Source organism: Enhydra lutris, unplaced genomic scaffold, assembly GCF_002288905.1.
Source record: "Enhydra lutris kenyoni isolate GAN:26980312 unplaced genomic scaffold, ASM228890v2 scaffoldscaffold23, whole genome shotgun sequence".
Classification (NCBI taxonomy): Eukaryota; Metazoa; Chordata; class Mammalia; order Carnivora; family Mustelidae; genus Enhydra; species Enhydra lutris.
The window spans coordinates 5,712,643-5,730,625 of NW_019154107.1; the positions used below are offsets into that span (position 1 = coordinate 5,712,643).

The following is a 17,983-nucleotide window of genomic DNA, read 5'->3' on the forward strand; positions in this document are numbered from 1 at the left end:
TATTTTTTTTAAAAGTAATCTCTGTAGAAACCCAATGTGGGGCTTGAACTCACGACCCCGAGATCAAGAGTTGCATGCTCTACTGACTGAGCCAGCCAGGTGCCCCTGTAGACAGAGTTTAAAACCCAACAGGTATTTTCTATCTGAAAAACAAAAACACACATTCGACAACTCTAGGCTCACAGTATTTTCTGGACACACCCGTCACTGCTTCCCAGTTCTGACAGAGAGTTCATTTTAGCTGAAGCGGATAAATTTCTGTGACCTGACCAAAAGCAATGACAGAACTGAAAGACCACCTCATCCAAACTACTGGTCAAATACTCAGTGCAAACATTTAGTATCAATTTCTAAAAGGGAAAAAGGGATGTGGCAGAGAAGAAAAATGCCACAGACTTATTTAGGGTCTCTGAGAGCCATACAACTCCATGGCAAATAATGTAATTGAGAACTGAGCCATCATTCCTACCACTGAAAATTTCAGGGCCCTGTTTTAAATATGCTGTCCACAGATTCCTTTTGACCATTTAGAACCGCAAGCATGTACCTTTGTTAGGTCACTACAGTGGTAACTATGGACAACCATGAATTAGATTGCATCTGATTGAGAGTGCTAATTTCAAGCCTGACTTGAAAACCAATTTCCAAATAAGCTAAGAAACAAAACTCTCAATCACGAAGCGTCCCCCCAGGTCCCTTCAGAGACACAGTTCCTGGGTCCCAAAGGATTCCTGTTCCAGGGTAACTTAAATCTTTGCTTTCATCCGTGAAACAAAATAAAAACCACTGAAATCCATAAAAGCCAACAAGAAGGGGGAAGCGCAATCCATAAAAAACAATGGCATTTCACCATTCAGATAATTTCATCATTCAGATAATTCCTGAAATCTATCAATATTTGATTAAAGCCTCCTGTTGTTCTTCATTTAAAACGTGTGCAAAATATTTAAGTAGTCTACATCAATTTTATTATTTTCTAGTGAGAACACACAACGGTCAGGAAGAGATTACACTTTCACGGTAAATAAATGAAAGAACATTACATTCTCAATGACTCTGAAGAGGACAAGAACACAGAAGACCAGAGAAAAAAAATCCAGGCCAACTGTGAGCTAATTGGACATCTTTACTCTCTCATTCCCCAAAGACTCACATATAAATGTGAGTGGCTTTAATATCTAACGTTTTCAAATTACCATAAAATGCTGGCCTGTTTAACCTGCATTCCAACCACAGTCCCGCTGCTTCTCCCCTGGGCTGAATTCTCAGAGCAGAGAAAGCTATTTCCAAGCTAGAGGCTCTGGGGGGATACCCTCCTCGGCTTTCGTGCACAGTGGGACTGAGCTGCCCACGGACACCACGGTGAGCACTCAGAGGCTCCCAGGAGACCTCCCCACAACTGGCTTTGGGGCACATGTGTCCCTGCCACCACCACTGAGCACTTGGAACTGAGCATGAGTTTCATTTTCCATGTTTCTTTCTAGGGCTCTGTAGAGCCTTCCTGATGTTCTTTTTTTTTTTTTTTTTTTAAGATTTTATTTATTTTTGACAGAGAGAGAGAGAGAGAGATCACAAGTAGGCAGAGGTGGGGAGGGGGAAGCAGGCTCCCTGCTGAGCAGAGAGCCTGATGCGGGGCTCGATCCCAGGACCCTGAGATCATGACCTGAGCTGAAGGCAGAGGCTTAACCCACTGAGCCACCCAGGCACCCCCCTTCCTGACATTCTATTTCCTTTCCCATATAAAACTCAGTGTGGACTTAAGGAATTCTTTAAACAGGAAAGCAAGCTGCCAAAGAAAATGTCAGAGGAATGGAAACAAAACTAGGGGTGTTTATTCTTTAAAGAAGATTGCCAAAGGGTACTTGATATTAACACAGAACTTCCTACTCAAGGCTAGCTTAAACAGGCTCCAGAGAGACTAATTCCTTTAGCTACTACTAACACAAACATGAGTCTTAAGATTTCACTGGACGACTATTTCTGTAAATAATGAGGATGGCTTACAACTGATTCTATAATGTTACATCCAAATTCCAGTTCAAAACTGGATTTCAATTGTGACACAGTTCTTTGTATTTTTAAAGAGTATTTTGACTTGAGATAACAGAACTCAAAATGAACTTCCTTCCATCTATAATGTAGAAGGTATGTTAATGTAAGAACCCTAATTCTTCTTTATCAAGCAGTGCCTCGGAGAGCTTGGAGGAGACATGATACCTATTCTATACTCATTTTTCCTTATCAGAGGAAAGAATGTTCTAGCAAACAGGGGCAACATTCATTCAGCTATGGGGCTGCAAGAAGAGATGAAAGAGGACACCCTCTTACAACTACACAGCCTTCTCCCTCTGCTGCTCATCCACCAGCATAACAGAGAATATGGTCTGTGGCTGGTGGCTGATTGCCCCCTTATACCACGGCTCAAGCCCTTAACTGGGCCAAGGAAGCCAGGGAATCTGGTCATGCTAAAGTAAAGGAGGGAGCCCATAACAAGTATAACAGCAAGAGGAGGAACCTTGTTTAGTTTTTTGTGTGTATGTGCTTTTTTTTGGTGGTGGTGGTGGTTTTTTTTTGGCCTGGGAACACAGTATGCTCCCTACGAATGAAGTTTTGATAAAACTTTCAAAAAATATGCTACACTTTGAACACATTATAAATACAAGAGAGAGAAAATGATGATCTACGAGTGCAGTGGAATGCATTTCATGGTCACCACTTTTTAGCCTTACTGGTAATAACCCAATACACAGAGGTTCTCTTGCTCCTCCAATAAAGGCCACCAATAGAGAATCTGAGCTAGAGGCATAATGAAAACAAACAGAAAAAGCAGGATCAGGCAACAGTGTTATCAAGAATCTTACAAAACCCTAAAGAGACCATATATTTAAACCAAAAGGAAAATAATGAAAAAGATCTTTCTCACCTTTTGAAAGTTCTCCTTCCACAAATCTTCTATGACTATGTATCCTCGTAAACCCCAGTCATATAATTTCTCCCCACTGACCTTGAAACAAAATATAAAAGATCCATTACTATTCCATACATGACTGGTAAGAATAAGAATACTCCACTTTCCTTTTTCCTGTTTCCAAAAGAACTGCAGTTAAGCATACAACGACCCCAGAAGCCCTGGGGCATATACATTAAGGCCTGGCAATGTAAGCAAATACAAAGATAGTGAGAGTCGTAGCATTAAAAAGAAAACACAGTTTGGTCATGCAGTCAGTGTTTGAAATAATTTGGCATAAATTACAGGTGAATAAGGGAAAAAAATGAAGGAAGTCCACCACTGACAGGTGAAATTCCTGAAAACGAGACACAGAAAGAAGGCTTCTGCCTATCACATCTAACACGTCATAGCCAACCAACGAGGCACATGAAAATCACTCACTCATTTTAGGGGCCTAGTTCAAAAAAATAGGTGAACCTAATGAAGATGGTCTTAGTTTTCCCAGGTCCCCCCAAACATACAAGTCTTCACGTTTCTATAGGGATTTTGCCTCTTGATCCAATATCCTTTCTACAACATCCTGAGAGGTAGGCACCGGCGTCAGAGAACACTCTGGGGCCAAGATGCTCACACCTTCATATAATACTGTGAAGGCACTGCATGGTGACAGATGGGAGCTACACTTGTGTGAGCACAGCATAATGTATAAACTTGTTCAATCACTATGTTGCACACCTGAAGCTAATGTGACATTGTGAGGCAATAACACTCAAATTGAAAAAATTAAAGAAAATTTTTTAAAAAAATGCCCTGGTCCACTTTTTGCTAGCTGACTTTAACTATTGAATTTTTAAGTATTGAGTTTGTATATATATATATTTTTTTACTTAAAACGAACTCGCTCCGATCTATCTGCTTTTTCAATATTAAAAAGGGGACGGGCAGATCGCAGCACCCAGGCATCCGGCAAAGTAGGCGGGTCACCTTAGGGGCAACCTTTACCCGCTCAAAAATTCGTCTCACATTAGCAGTGAGGATTCAGGCATCACCCCGAATCGTTATTTTCCTTCCTCATAAGTTTAAGGCATTACGTATTGAGTTTTCTTTAAAAAAAAAAAAAAAAAGTTTCCAGTAATTTGCATGCATTGGTCCTACACTTGACAAACTATGTCGATTACTCTTCCACACGGAATTTCCACTGCGAGGTTCTGAAAGCAGTTACTATTCTTTCTAATTTTTATAATAATTTATCTATGTAGAGCACTTTAGTTTACAAAGCACTTTCACATGAATTATCCCTATTCTAAATAACAACCTGTGCAGTAAGTAGGCAAAGACTGTAAGGAAATACTCAGTAGCCAAGTGACCAGTCCAACTAAGGTCACAGTACTAGTAGTTATTTTCTTCTGGTTGCTCTAACTGTTCTTAAAATATATGATTCTCAGACCCACTGGTAGACCTATCGAGCATTTACCACATATATGACACTATTCTTGGTACTTTACATTTCTGAGAGGAAAAGAACATTTGCCATCACTTCAAGCATTTTCTTACAGTACTTCTCTCCAAACACTACTGAACGAAAAACAACATGAGCAATTATGTGGCTGGTCCAAGGTCAGGGTATTCATAAAAAAAAAATTAAAACTGTTGACACAGGAACTAAATGGTACTAAAACAGTAACAGAAAATCCCTTTCAATCACTGATGTCTCTTTCATTTTATTGTAGCCAAATATACATACAATTTACCATTTTATCCATTTTTAGGTGTACAATCCAGTGGCGTACGTGCATTCACAGTGTTATGAAACCATCACCATTATCCATGTCCAGAACTTCCTCACCATCCCAAACAGATCGCTAATGTTTTAGGTCTAGTGAAAATGAAGTTAATTGTTTTGTTCTGGCTTACCCTAAGTACCAAATAAAAGACAAAACACTCCTTCCCACTGACTTGAAACATAAATTAGAATACAACTCATATTTGCATCCTACGATCTTGGCTGTGAATACAAAAGCTCTTTTGCAACATATGCTGTGGCATATAAATAAAAAGACCTCTACTCAGGGGGCAGCCACATGTGCTTCCGGAGCAGCAGCCCAGCCCACCCTCCACACCCTATCCCTTTACCAGTGGAACCACAACACGCTGAGATGATGGATGACGGTGCTGATGAGCCAGGGCAGCCAGACGTGATTCACTGTTCCTGAGCCGGGGCTGAAGCAGGCAGGGGGACATTAACTCTCTGCCTCCCAGGACTGCGTTAAACAGTGTCAAGCCCATGTGATAAAGACCTTCCTGGCATCTGCTACCAAAGCCACCCATTTCTCACAGCTGCGGCCACTGGGCGCCCACCTACGACTACAGTGCAATCCAGGAATCCAGCCTCAATCCTGTCAGGAGCACTCCAGGGAGCTCAGGGTCAGAGCGGCCTGGCTCAGAGCCCTGAGGGCCCAACTCTAATGACGGCACCGCTGCTCCTCTGGGACCAAGTCTCGGCGTGACAGAGTACCTCCAGGAACTGGGCAGGTCCCTGTCTCCAGATGCTGTCCAGGACTTCAAAACCTCGAGCCTGCTTTGTTCTTGCCAGGTTTCCAAGGCACTCGATGTCTAGAGTTCCCCTAAGTCCAGACCCCACTGCCCTGAGGAAGTCTAGCCTCTCTCAGTGGTTCTCAAACATCAAGGACACTCAAACCCCCTGGGGAGCTTGCTAAAACCCAGATCGCTGGCCCTCATCTTCAGAATGTTCTGAGTCAGTAAGTCTGGCTTTGGGGCCTGAGAACATGCATTTCTAACAAGCCAGGGATCCTGATGTTGCTGGTCTAGGGACCACAATTTACAAACAGCTAGTCTAGCTGTTAGGGACTGAATTGTGTCTCTCAAAATTCACATGCTGAAGTCCTACCCCACAGCGTGACTCTATTTGGAGATAGAGCCTTTAAAGGAGTGACCGAGGTTAAATGAGGTAATGAGAGTGGGGCTCTAATCCAAAACGACTGGTGTCATTAGAAGACGAGGGTGAGACACGAGCGATGTCCACGCACCACGAAAAGGTGGCCATCTGCAAGACAAGGAGAGAGGTCCTAGGAGAAACCAGCTCTTCCAGCGCCGTGATCTGGACTTCCAGCCTCCGGAATAGCACAGAAATAAATCTCTGCTGTTCAAGCCACTCCATCTGTGGTATTTTGTGAGGGAACCCTGAGCAGACTGAAACACAGCTTTACCCATCTTGCCTGCCAACTCAGTTCTCAGACTTGACAGGATGCCATCAAGTTGAGGTCTGAAGGGAAAGAAAGGAGCAGCCAACTGAGAGCCCTGAGAGGGGCACTCCTGGCTGACGGGACTGCACGCCTTGAAGCCCCCAGCAAGTAAAGTGAGGCTGACACCAGGCCCGGGGAGAAGGTGCAGAGGGCCAGAGCACGGGCCTATGCGTGCAACTCCAAGGAGGACAGGTTATGATCACGTGCACCCAAATGGAGAATGACCCGTAACTAGCAGCTGTGGAGTGTGAGTCTCTAGACTTCCATGTAAATATGCCCCCACAAAAGGTATCTTGATTCTTTGGACTAGTATTCAACTTAGTGTGCATTCTCTGAATACTGACATGATCGGAAGGAGGGTCAGAACTGAGGCACGTGGTGGAGAAAAGCACTTAAATATGTGGCAGTTCATTTTATGTGCAAACAAATTCTAGTCAGGTGCAATAAAAGCTGCAAAATAAAAAATATTAAGCAGTAAACCCAAACATACACAAGCAAGAAGAAGGGACACCCCAGCTTACTGCGTCTAACTTACCTGGACAAATACAATGGCTTGTTGTGGGTAATAAAGAGAGGCAGCAAGTCCCATGAATCCAGGCGGATATACCAGCTTCTTTATTTTTGAGCCTATAGAATAAAAGCTTGTAGATGTCAAGAGATGATTCATGACCCTTACCATCTCTGTTTGCCCTGGACACCTAACACTGAATAAGACTTCTTTTCTTTGATCCTAGATTAGCAGAGAATGTACCTAATAATGTCATACACACCAAAAAGAACCATCACATCCCCATAGCTTTGGTGAGAGATAATTCACACAAGTCACCCATTTACAGTGTACATGCATTCTGATGTATTCACAGAGGTATGCAAACCTCACTACAATCAATTCTAGAATATTTTCATCACCCCCCAAAAGAAACGCCATATCTATTAGCAGTCACCCCACCTATTCCCCCATGACCCCAATCCCTAGAGAACCACTAATCTACTTTCTGTGTCTACAGAGATGCCTACTCTGGACACTCCACATATATACAAATATATAAATGCAGTTATACAGTATGTGGTCCTTTGTGACTGGTTTCTTTCATCAGCACAATGTCTGCAAGAGAACCACCACTTCTAAGGGAGCAAAAATAAAGAAGTTCTGAAAAGAAGCACATGGCACTTTGGTCTCCAAGGTTTATGTTTTTTTATAGTAAACTGGTTTCCTATTTAAGGACTCAACACAAGCCTTGCTCTCCTCTCCTTTCTAATACTCCATGAAAATAACAGTAAAAGAATAAAATACAGGTAATAAACCCGCAGTGAAGAGGAAATGGGTGGAGGGGCCATTGAGAGATAAGAAGTGTCATCCAACTTACAGAAAACAGAGAGTGGACAGAGGCAAGAGGACACACAGCTATGAAGTCCCGAGGAGGGAGCAGCAGGTCCTCGGCAACCCAGAGACAGCAGGTACTGTGGATGGCAAGGGCAGCCAAGGATCAAGAGGGAGGGAGGCGGGGAGATGTGGGGACTACGGACGGACACAAATGCAAGTCCTGTGCAGAGCCTAGGGATGATTCTCTCCTTCCTCCGTGCCATCTTGGTGCAAAACTGTCTGTGGTCTGTCCAGCCAAACTTTTACAAAGGGGGAAAAGTACCTCTAAAGAGGGGCGCTCGGGTGGCTCAGTCAGTTAAGCATCTGACTCTTGAGCTCAGCTCAGGTCTTGATCTCAGGGTGAGTTTAAGTCCTGCATTAGGCTCCATGCTGGGTACAGAGCCTACTTTAAAAAAAAAAAAAAAAAAAAAGAAGTATCTCTAAAGAAATGCCATAAATTTTCTGCGGAGAACCAAGATAGCCAGTGTGTGTGTGCATGTGAGTGTTGTACCCAAGAGCAGAGTCTTCCCCGAAATGGCCCCAGGTATAGGCACCCTCCGTATAAAGTCAATTCCCTTTCAACTCACCCTGAGGTAGAACCTATTGGCCAGCAAGCCCCATCTATGCACAAAAAATTCTTATTAGCATTTCAATCGCCTTGCTCTTATACTTGACTGTATAACCAATAATCACTAGTCATTTGAGGAAGGCCTGCAGCATAAAAGGCAAGATCGAGACAAGCAAGAAAGGAAAAAAAATGACCCTTTAGGCAACAAAAAAACTTAAAAACAAAAATATACCTGTTATTAAGTATGGTTGAGTCAACTTAATCAGCTACTACATTAAAAGAAAAAAAGGTTCCATGAAAAGGAGATAATCAAAGAACAAGAAAGAGCTACTTGGAAATGACAAAAGTAAAAACAATCAAATCAAAAGGAATAAAATGAACAAGAAAATAAGAAACATACAGGGTCACTTAAACAGCTTCACTGCTAATTCAGAAAGGAAAAAGAATGAGAGTAAATTTTCTTTTTTTTTATTAAAGATTTTATTTATTTGACAGAGAGAGAGAGACAGCAAGAGCAGGAACATAAGCAGGAGGAGTGGGAGAGGGAGAAGCAGGCTTCCCACTGTGCAGGGAGCCCGATGCGGGGCTCGATCCCAGGACCCTGGGTTCGTGACCTGAGCCTAAGGCAGATGCTTAATGATGGAGCCACCCAGGTGCCCCGAGAGTAAATTTTCAAAGAAATACAAACCAGATTACATCCCTAGAGCTTAAGGTTGCAAGCCACCAAAATGCCCAACGAGGAATGAGACAACTACAGGCAGTCACACCACCCTGGAAGTTCAAAACACTGAAGATTGGGGCACCTGGGTGGCTCAGTGGGTTAAAGCCTCTGCCTTCAGCTCAGGTCATGATCCCAGGGTCCCGGGATCCAGCCCCCACTCTGCTCAGCGGGGAGCCTGCTTCCCTTCCTCTCCCTCTGCTTGCCTCTCTGCCTACTTGTGATCTCTGTCTTTCAAATAAATAAATAAAATCCTTAAAAAAAAAAAAAAAGAACACTGAAGATTAAGAGAAGATCCTCAAAGCCTCCGGGGGAAAAAATGAACCACTTCAGAAGGAACGGGCATCCAGGCTGCCTGCTGACACTCACACCTGTGATGCCAGATGCTAGAAGACATGGCCTTCAAAATTTTGATGGAAAACAGATTCTATACCCAACCAAATTCTCACCTAATATGAGGGTAGAAAGTAATTTCCAGATTTGAAAGGATTTGTAAAGTTTCCTTCCAACATGGGCTTTTTTGAAAGTGACTCGAGCATGTAGTTCAAGAACATGGCAGAGCAAACCAAGGAAAAGAGGACATGGAACCCCCAAAAAGGGGGTCAGACCCAGGAGAGCAATGGAGCCATGTCCCAAGACCACCACAGAGCTGAGTCTTAGTCCAGACCGCAAGGGGGTATATGAAAGAGGACTTCAACTACCTCCATTTTGATCTCAATCTGCACTTTCTGAAAAATTTTTAAGATTTTATTTTTAAGTAATCTCTACACCCAACATGCGGCTTGAACTACAACCGTGAGATTAAGAGTCGCCTGCTCTAACGACTGAGCCACTAGGCACCCCTCAGTCTGCACTTTCTAAATGCTGAAATCTCTCTTTCCAGCTTCTCTTTTAACTCGGACAAAAGACCCTGTGTGCAAAACGTTCCCTGGTGGGAACCAAACCTACCCCCTCCCTCAATTAGTAAGGACTGCCCTGAGCCAGTAGGAACCCCACATGACTGACTCCAAGTCAACGATGGATTTGACCTCCACTGACCACCTGCACTTACCTTTGCCCCACATTGCCCTTACATAATCCTGGAAGCATTTTCGGCACTTTGGAGATAGTCTCTGAGACGCTAGTCCACTGTCCTCTGGGTGTCGGCCTCACTGAAATAAATTCCTTTCTTGTTTCAACACCACTCACCTCTCTGACTTTGGATTTTGTCAGCGACGACTGACTGAAGCTGGTCTGTTTAAGATTCCTGAAGACAGCTACTCTTACACCCTTGTGCCGCAGGTACACGTAGAGCCCTGGGCAAAGGGGAATGGCAGGAGAGGGAGCAGCACGGAGAACCAGAGAAGCCTGAGAATAAGGTTCAGAAAACCAACAGAGGGTGAAACAGAAGACACCTCTAGAAATGAACTTGGACCTAGAGAGTGTCTGCCAAGAGGCGCAGGGCTCTTCACACGGGCCATGGTTAGATGCTAGGGCCATGTATGTTAGTAACACACAGAATAACCTAAGTGCTGTTTACTGGTTTTAAACTCTAAACAGACATATCTCCAAAGACGGAACTAGGGCCATAGGAGACAAAACAATGTTATCATGTAGACTTGTAATAAATTCATGTTTCTCTTCTTGTCTTACTGCCTTGATTGAAAGGATACAATTACTCTAGAACACACTGTTTTTATCCCTGGGGTCCCACCTATACACTTGGAGCTCATACAGGTGAGGACCAAGTAAAGGACAGCACACACGACAACCAGCCATTTCTGGGTCATTCGCAAAAAACTGGTAAGCAGCAGCTCTTGGGCCTCCAGCTCCTAATGGTTCACACAATGAGCTAGGGGCTCCAAAACTTCGGAAGGAAGTGGGGAGGAGCCACCAGAAGCCAACGATAGTGGGCAACGACTACCTGCCACCCTTGAGTGACCTGGCTGAGTCCACTTCCTCGGAATGATCACCCACTCACCTCCTAGAGAGGTGCCTCTTGTCACCACCAGTCACGGCCATTCTCATCAAATGAGGAGCACTACCTTAGCATTTATGCTCAAGAAACTCTATCTTATGACCCAGCAATCCCTCTTCTGGGTATATACCCAAAGGAAATGAAGCCAGTATCTCAAACAGCATTAGTCACAAGAGCCAAGACATGGAAACAACCTAAGCATCAAGGGATGAGGAAGTAAAGAAATTGTGATACTTATATGAATGGAATATTATTCGGCTTTGAAAAAGGAGACCCTGACACCTGTAAAAAACATGGATGAACGCAGAGGACATTATACTATGTGAAATAAGCCAAACAAAACCCGCACGATCTCACTGACAATCTGGAATATAAAAGAGTCAAACGCATAGAAGCAGACAGTAGAAGTGTGGCTACCGGAAGAGGTGGGGTGGAGATGGAGAGATGCTGGTCACAGGGTACAAAGTCGTCATTATGCAGAATGAGTAAGTCTAGAGAGTAATGTGGGGCATGATGGCCATGGCTAACAATACTGAGTCCTGGAGACTTACTAAGAGAGATTATTGGTGCTTTCATCTAAAAAAAAAAAAAAAAAAAAAAAAAAAGAGGTAACTGTGATAGAAGGCATGTTAAATAGCTTGACCAGAGTATTCATTTCACTATGCATATGTATACATATATGTATATCAAAACATCATGTCATACACCTTAAAAACATACAATTTTTATTAAAAAATAAAAATTTGTAGACATTAAACCAAAGAAAAGAAAAGAAACTCTGTGCCTGGAGGGGGGTGCAAAGCACTCCAGACCCCCAATAAACATGCTCGCCATCCCACCCATCTTATTCAGTGATCACCTGACATTGTTCACTGCACGCCTTTCTACCCCAGCCCCAAGGAAAAGACCCATTATTGAATATTTGTGCACGAATGTGTGTGTGCACATGTGTAGTTTTTTTTAAGATTTATATATTTATTTCAGAGACAGAGAAAGCGCGTGAGAGCAAGGAGGGGAAGGGCAGAGGGAGGGAATATCCAAACAGACTCCCATTGAGCATGGAGCCTGACGCGGGCCTTGATCTCACAACCCAGGAGACCAGGACTCGAGGCAAAACCAAGAGTTGGAGGCTTAACCAACTGAGCCAACCAGGTGCCCCCAATGTGTACTTTCTTGAAAAAGAATTAGGGTTTTACATTATTTTAATGCTACTGAGCCCTCCTGGGAAAAGGAAAAGGAGAGAGGAAAAGATAAACCAGCAAGCAAAAATGAAGGACTAGAACCCGCAGGAGCGTGTGTCCTTCTGCTGCTGTTTTGCCCAGGAGAGCACAGTCCCCAGTTCTCCTTAGGATGGTCACCCAGTGGACGTGCAGGGGGACAAACACCAGACAGGACAGCGACGCACACACACACGCACAGCACAGGAATCGTGCTTTAGGGCCATGCTCTCACCATGGAGGCGGCGGGGGTGGGGGAGAGCTAATCTCACTTGATTCCACATTCCTGGCTCCCTAGCAGTAGCCAAGATTCCAACACCCTGGCCCTGAGATCTTTATAAATTTCAAACGCTATCTAAGTAAGACAGGAATGCTTTTTTGGACAGCTTTACAGAAAGGAGGGGGAAAATGTTCGCGGCGGGGGCGGGGGGCGGGTAGTTGGTTCAACTCTTTTGCAGCTGGTTAGTAAAAATGAACTCTAACTTTAATTCTTATATATTCTGCACAGGATGGGGGGAGGGCACAGAAACTATGATAGGAGTTCGTTCCACAGGCTGAGGGAGGGGCACCAGTGCCACCTGCCTCCAGACTAAAATAACAGATAAGGCATGTACAGAAAAGCTTTTTAAAATTGGAGGAATGGGTACCGAAGGAGTCACTATAGTTAATCTTTTACGAGGGTCTGATTGCAGGGTTCATAAACTCTCCATTTTAGGAATTTTTGTAAAGTCTGAATTTTATAATCAGTGAAACCTCAGTAGTTTATAACAAATTGATCTCATTATAGTGAAGTACCTTGTCATCCTTTATTTCCTATGAATGTTTGGAATCCAGCAGTATAGTGTAGTAACACATTTCAGGTGACATTTATTAGCTTTTAAGTGTTTTAAAATTTTTTGTATCATCACTGGAAACTGAAGCTATGACAGACACATCAAGAAATTCATAAAATCCCTACAAAATCACTGTTCTATTTACTGTGATTAATAGCCTGATTTCAATAGTGAAAAACAATAGAAACAGAGTCTCAGGTGTAACAGAGTTGTGGTTAACAAAAATTCACTCTTTCTGTAACAAAGAAAGATGGAAATTTGATCAAGTAAATGTGCCTATAAAGGATATAACTATATTATCCTTTCAAGCAGGGGTATAGAATTTCTTCCATTTCATATTTTTATAATTCCTATGTATGTCTAAAATCAAACACACTGGAGAAAACAACCATATCAATTATATATTAAGAAAGCCATATTTTAGGAACCAACTCATTATTCTGACAACTGGCAAATAAAAAGAAAGAACCGAGTATCTATCTTATCTCTTCCTTATGAGCGGTTTTAAAAACCCCATAAAAGTGCACCTACCTCTAGCCAAAAGAAGTCCAACAATGCCAGCAAAACCGATAACACCAAGTCTTGGAAAAAATCCAGGAGGTGCATTTTGGAGATATTCATAGCTGCCTACAATAGAATCAGACCAGGAAACTGTTCTATAAATTGCCCATTAGGAAACAAACCCAAAAAAATCTTACACATAACTGGTATATATAGTATCAAACACTTCTCAAATAGTGTGTTCTTTGCTTTATGCTAATATGCTTTAACACATTCTTTTTATGTGATAGATAAGTATGCTTTATTATTCACATAGCAAGTAGCCAATTTTCAAACACTTCTGGTTTGATGACCTACTGACAGGAAAGTCATGTTAGACCACCTTCATATTCCTGAATGCAACAGATCTGAGTTAACTATGCACAGGGGGAGAAATACCAATATGGGGATTCCTTGTCTTCCATACACAGAGACGGAATAGATTTGGAGAGATCTGCCGCTATCCTGAAGCTCTGCTGCTTGCTCTCTGAAACTCAGGAACCAAATACATGAGGCTTGGGGAAAAACGTATCCTTTGCCATCTGAATTCATTATTTGAAGTCGAGAAGAGAATCAATCTGGACAACATAGGAAGCTTTTAGTGCACGTATATGAGGGAAATAGTCACTGGTGACAGATAAACACAATGAAATGCAGCACGTGAGCCTAGGTGCCCTGCCTGAGCATGCCTTATGACCTCATCGGAATGATGACTCCTCTCCCATCCACTGAGCCAATCCCACCAAGTAAGAGCCATCTGCATTCCTAACCCTCTCGGAAAAACCTTTCCTAGACTGCTCAGCCCACGCCTCTCTCTCCTCTAAAGTCCCATCATATTTATTCTCTGTACCATCATTTGGTATGCAATCCTATAGAGCACGCTGTGTGTAATTACTCACGGGTGTATTGTATGCCTCCTCAAGGAGAACATATGCTCCTGAATGGTTCACTGGTTGGACTTCTATGTTATTTTCCCTCAGCGGAAACAGTCAATGTTCATCCAACAGCTGTTTACTGAAAGCACTGCTAGGTGCTGACAGATACCAAATGAATTAAAAAATGGGTTTCAGAGAGGCTGTAACTTCAAAACCCTTCATGTCTGTCTCAACCCCATCTTCAGCACTCCCTAAGTGCTTCCAGTTTCCGGCTCAGGAAACACCGAGTCACTCCTCCAAGCCCTGATCATGCTATGCCCTCCGTGTGGAATGATGCCTAAGTTCCACCCCCATGTCTTGGTGTGGCTGACTCTACTCTAAGATTCAACTCAGACATCCTTCCCTGACTCTTCCCCGCCCTGCAAACCCTATTAAACTCATTTCCTTCCTCTGTACCTTCAAAAGTGGCCCGTGACTTTCTCTGGATTTGTGCTAATGTTGAAAATATATTACATACCCCTCAGTGGTCGTGACCGTTGTCTGAATCAGCCGTGATTATCTATGCCTGCCATGAGGCTGACTTCACAAATGTCTGCAGAACCGAACTGACTAGAATGCTCGGTAATTCTCTCCCCCAGAAAACAGCAGACACAGGCCAGTTTTCCTTTTCCTGACTGTTTGGGAAATGTGTTGATCATTTTATTTTATTTTTTTTAAAGATTTTATTTATTTATTTGACAGAGAGAGAGATCACAAGTAGGCAGAGAGGCAGGCAGAGAGAGAGGAGGAAGCAGACTCCCCACCGAGCAGAGAGCCCGATGTGGGGCTCGATCCCAGGACCCTGGAATCATGACCTGAGCTGAAGGCAGAGGCTTTAACCCACCGAGCCACCCAGGCGCCCCGTGTTGATCATTTTAAACACTACTATAGGGCTTGTGGTGTTTGCGAGAATTCCTGGCTGGCCTTTGACTTATTCTGCCTTTAACTTAGTTTTCACTTTCCAACTCTTTGTCTGGGTCATCTGAAGCAATTTTCTACTTCCCTTTATTTTTGCCTACCGGCGCAGTGTTTTTAATTCGAGACGTGCACACAGAACACTTGATAGGCGGTCAACCAGATGGCCTTGGTGAGCTGAGCTGAAGTGGGTAAATCACAGAGAAACGGGAAAGAAGATACGCTAAAAGGCTGCAGTGAAGCCCCAGCCCGGCTTCTGGTACCGTGTCCTGGCTAGGACTGCCGGGAAATGGACGGACCGCCTTGGCAGACAACAGCGCAACTCATAATGGAATGTTTCTTAAGAGCTTTTGCAGTAACCAGTCCAAGAGAAGACAAACAAGACTTAGGTTGCTAATAATGCCTATTGCTGTGAATCGACAGGAAGTGATAGGTAACAATGCAAAGCCCTTTATGACAAGAGATCCGAAGTTCTTGAGTTTCCTCAGATTAAAACATGAAGGTAATAAAAGCACCTATCTATCAGGGTTATGAGGATTATACATAAATTAATATTTTAAAGCACTCAGACTAGTTCCTGACATGTAATAAAAACTAAGTAAGTGCTGATGAAATTAATAAAATGAAGATGTTACTTATTAACATACATATTATTCATGGGTGTTAATATCCTGTATCATCCCATCAACACCTGATGATCTCTGGAAGGAAATAAACTATATTCTTGTTTGTTTTATTCAGTCATGGAAGCAAACGCTTGTAAAAACAGGAGTTTTTCTTTGCTGAGATGCCCAGCAAAGGAAATGAAACATGCTTAATGTCCATTAATTCACCAGTGTCTGAAGGAGATGAGTCAGAATATAGACTGTGAACCCAGTTTACGAGTGTATGGGATAAGTGGATATGGAAAACAATCAAGGACAATAAAAACCCAATGAGAAAAATCTAAGAACACTACTCCATGCAGTAAGGCCTTTCCTAGGCACACCAGCCCAGTTTCTTCCAGCCTCTAAATTTCTGTAACGTGTATTAACAGCCATACAGATAAGCTATCCTGATTCCAAAAACCTACTGATGAGTTAGTGGGGGTTAGTGTCTGTCAGGGACACTGCGCCTGGAATTAGATTTCAGAAAAAACATCCAGTGTATCTGAACTTGTTAGCCCAGCAATCCCAATGATCTTGAACAGACTTCCCAAGTGTTGAGGGACACTAGACCTCTGAAATCTGATGAAAACAAGAGATTTTCTTTCCAGAAAAATCCACATAGTTCTAATATTCTGCATTCAATTTCAAGGAATTCCCAGATCTCCTGGATCCCATCCATGGTATCCTGGTTAAAGAATCCCATGTTAATGAAGAAACTGATTATGCCCAATTAAAGATCAACTTACCTAACCCCCATTGAACCAAGCTCTGCATCTTGGGCTTAGTTTGGGAGTACATTTCCTAAAAAGGTGAAAAGAAAAGGAATGAGAAGGATATGCTGATTAGAAAGTAACAATAAATATATTTGTCTTTACCGTATAAATTATCATGTTATTAACACTTTTTGGACAAAGGGATATATTGTCTATCTGGGTTTTTCTGTGTTCTTTTTCTCTTGTGTAATTTCCCCTTCACTGCAAATTGCTCAGCAGAACAGTATTATTGTCACAGGAAGCAAACATTACAAGCAGAGCAATTTCAACAACCCAGCCTTTTTATTCTTCTGTTAAATTCAAGAGAATGGACAAAAATCAATCTCCTTGATAACTGAAGTGGCAATCCTCTCCCCGTGAGATGCAATCTCTTTCATATTAAGTCTATTTCCTGATATGTCATGATTTTAGAGTCTGTATCTAAAAACTGCCCTTCTGAAGCAGGAATAACCACCTTGAATGGGACAAAGGAGTCTATATCCAAGTTTTGAGAGACACTTAGCCTAATCCTGGAACAAATGAAGTACTAACATTCTCTTAACAACAACAACAATAAAATGGCTTTGTACATGAACATCATATAACCTAAAGAAAACAATGGACTAGCTAGAACGTATTCCACCTCAAGAAGTCTACAACGGGGCACCTGGGTGGCTCAGTCAGTTAAGCATCAGCCTTCAGCTGAGGTCATGATCCCAGGATCAAATCCTGTGTGGGGATCCCTGCTCAGTGGGAAGCCTGCTTCTCCCTCTCCCTCTGCCCCCTTCCAATCATGCGCTCGCTCTCGCTACCTCTCGCATAAATAAATAAAATCTTTAAAAAAAGAAGTCTAAAATAAAGTTAGAAAAAGAGACATATGGACATCAGAAGGTATCAGAACCAGTTGCCACTTGGAAAAAGATTTGTTTTGTTTAATTTGGTCCAAGGCAGAACAAATTATCCTAATACTATTAAATGCCCTTAAACAATAAACACTGAATTTAGGGGAGGACATAAAAAAAATTTAAAAACTGAAGACTGCTTCATTAAAATTCATTATTGGTATTTTATGCCCATAAAAAAAAGAAAAACTACAGATAAATGGCTACAGTGATGACCTATTTTTTTTGTTAGCATAATCTTCTCACTATACAGAAAAATTAAATTAGTTCTTAAAGGAAGGGGCTAGAAATCACTGGCTTGAAAAAGGAGCCAGGAATTAGAAATATTTCTATTGAAGAAGGCATCATCCTGAAGAAAAATAAAGCCATTGTAATCACAAAATGGCTTTTTTATTTAGAAGTAGTACAAATAAACATGTTGATAATTATTCTGTCATTTAGAGA

At 42.4% G+C, this 17,983-nt stretch overlaps 1 protein-coding gene across 1 annotated transcript in view; it reads right to left on the reverse strand.

The window, feature by feature from the left end:
* Positions 1–17,983, reverse strand: part of LOC111150461 (apolipoprotein O) — a 60,600-nt gene that overhangs the window by 11,815 nt on the left and 30,802 nt on the right. Inside the window, exons 4-7 of the mRNA XM_022507935.1 lie at positions 16,632–16,686; positions 13,401–13,496; positions 6,749–6,840; positions 2,924–3,004 (exon numbers count right to left, since the gene is read on the reverse strand). Coding sequence (XP_022363643.1) covers positions 2,924–3,004; positions 6,749–6,840; positions 13,401–13,496; positions 16,632–16,686 — 324 coding nt within the window. The remainder of the gene's footprint in view (positions 1–2,923; positions 3,005–6,748; positions 6,841–13,400; positions 13,497–16,631; positions 16,687–17,983) is intronic.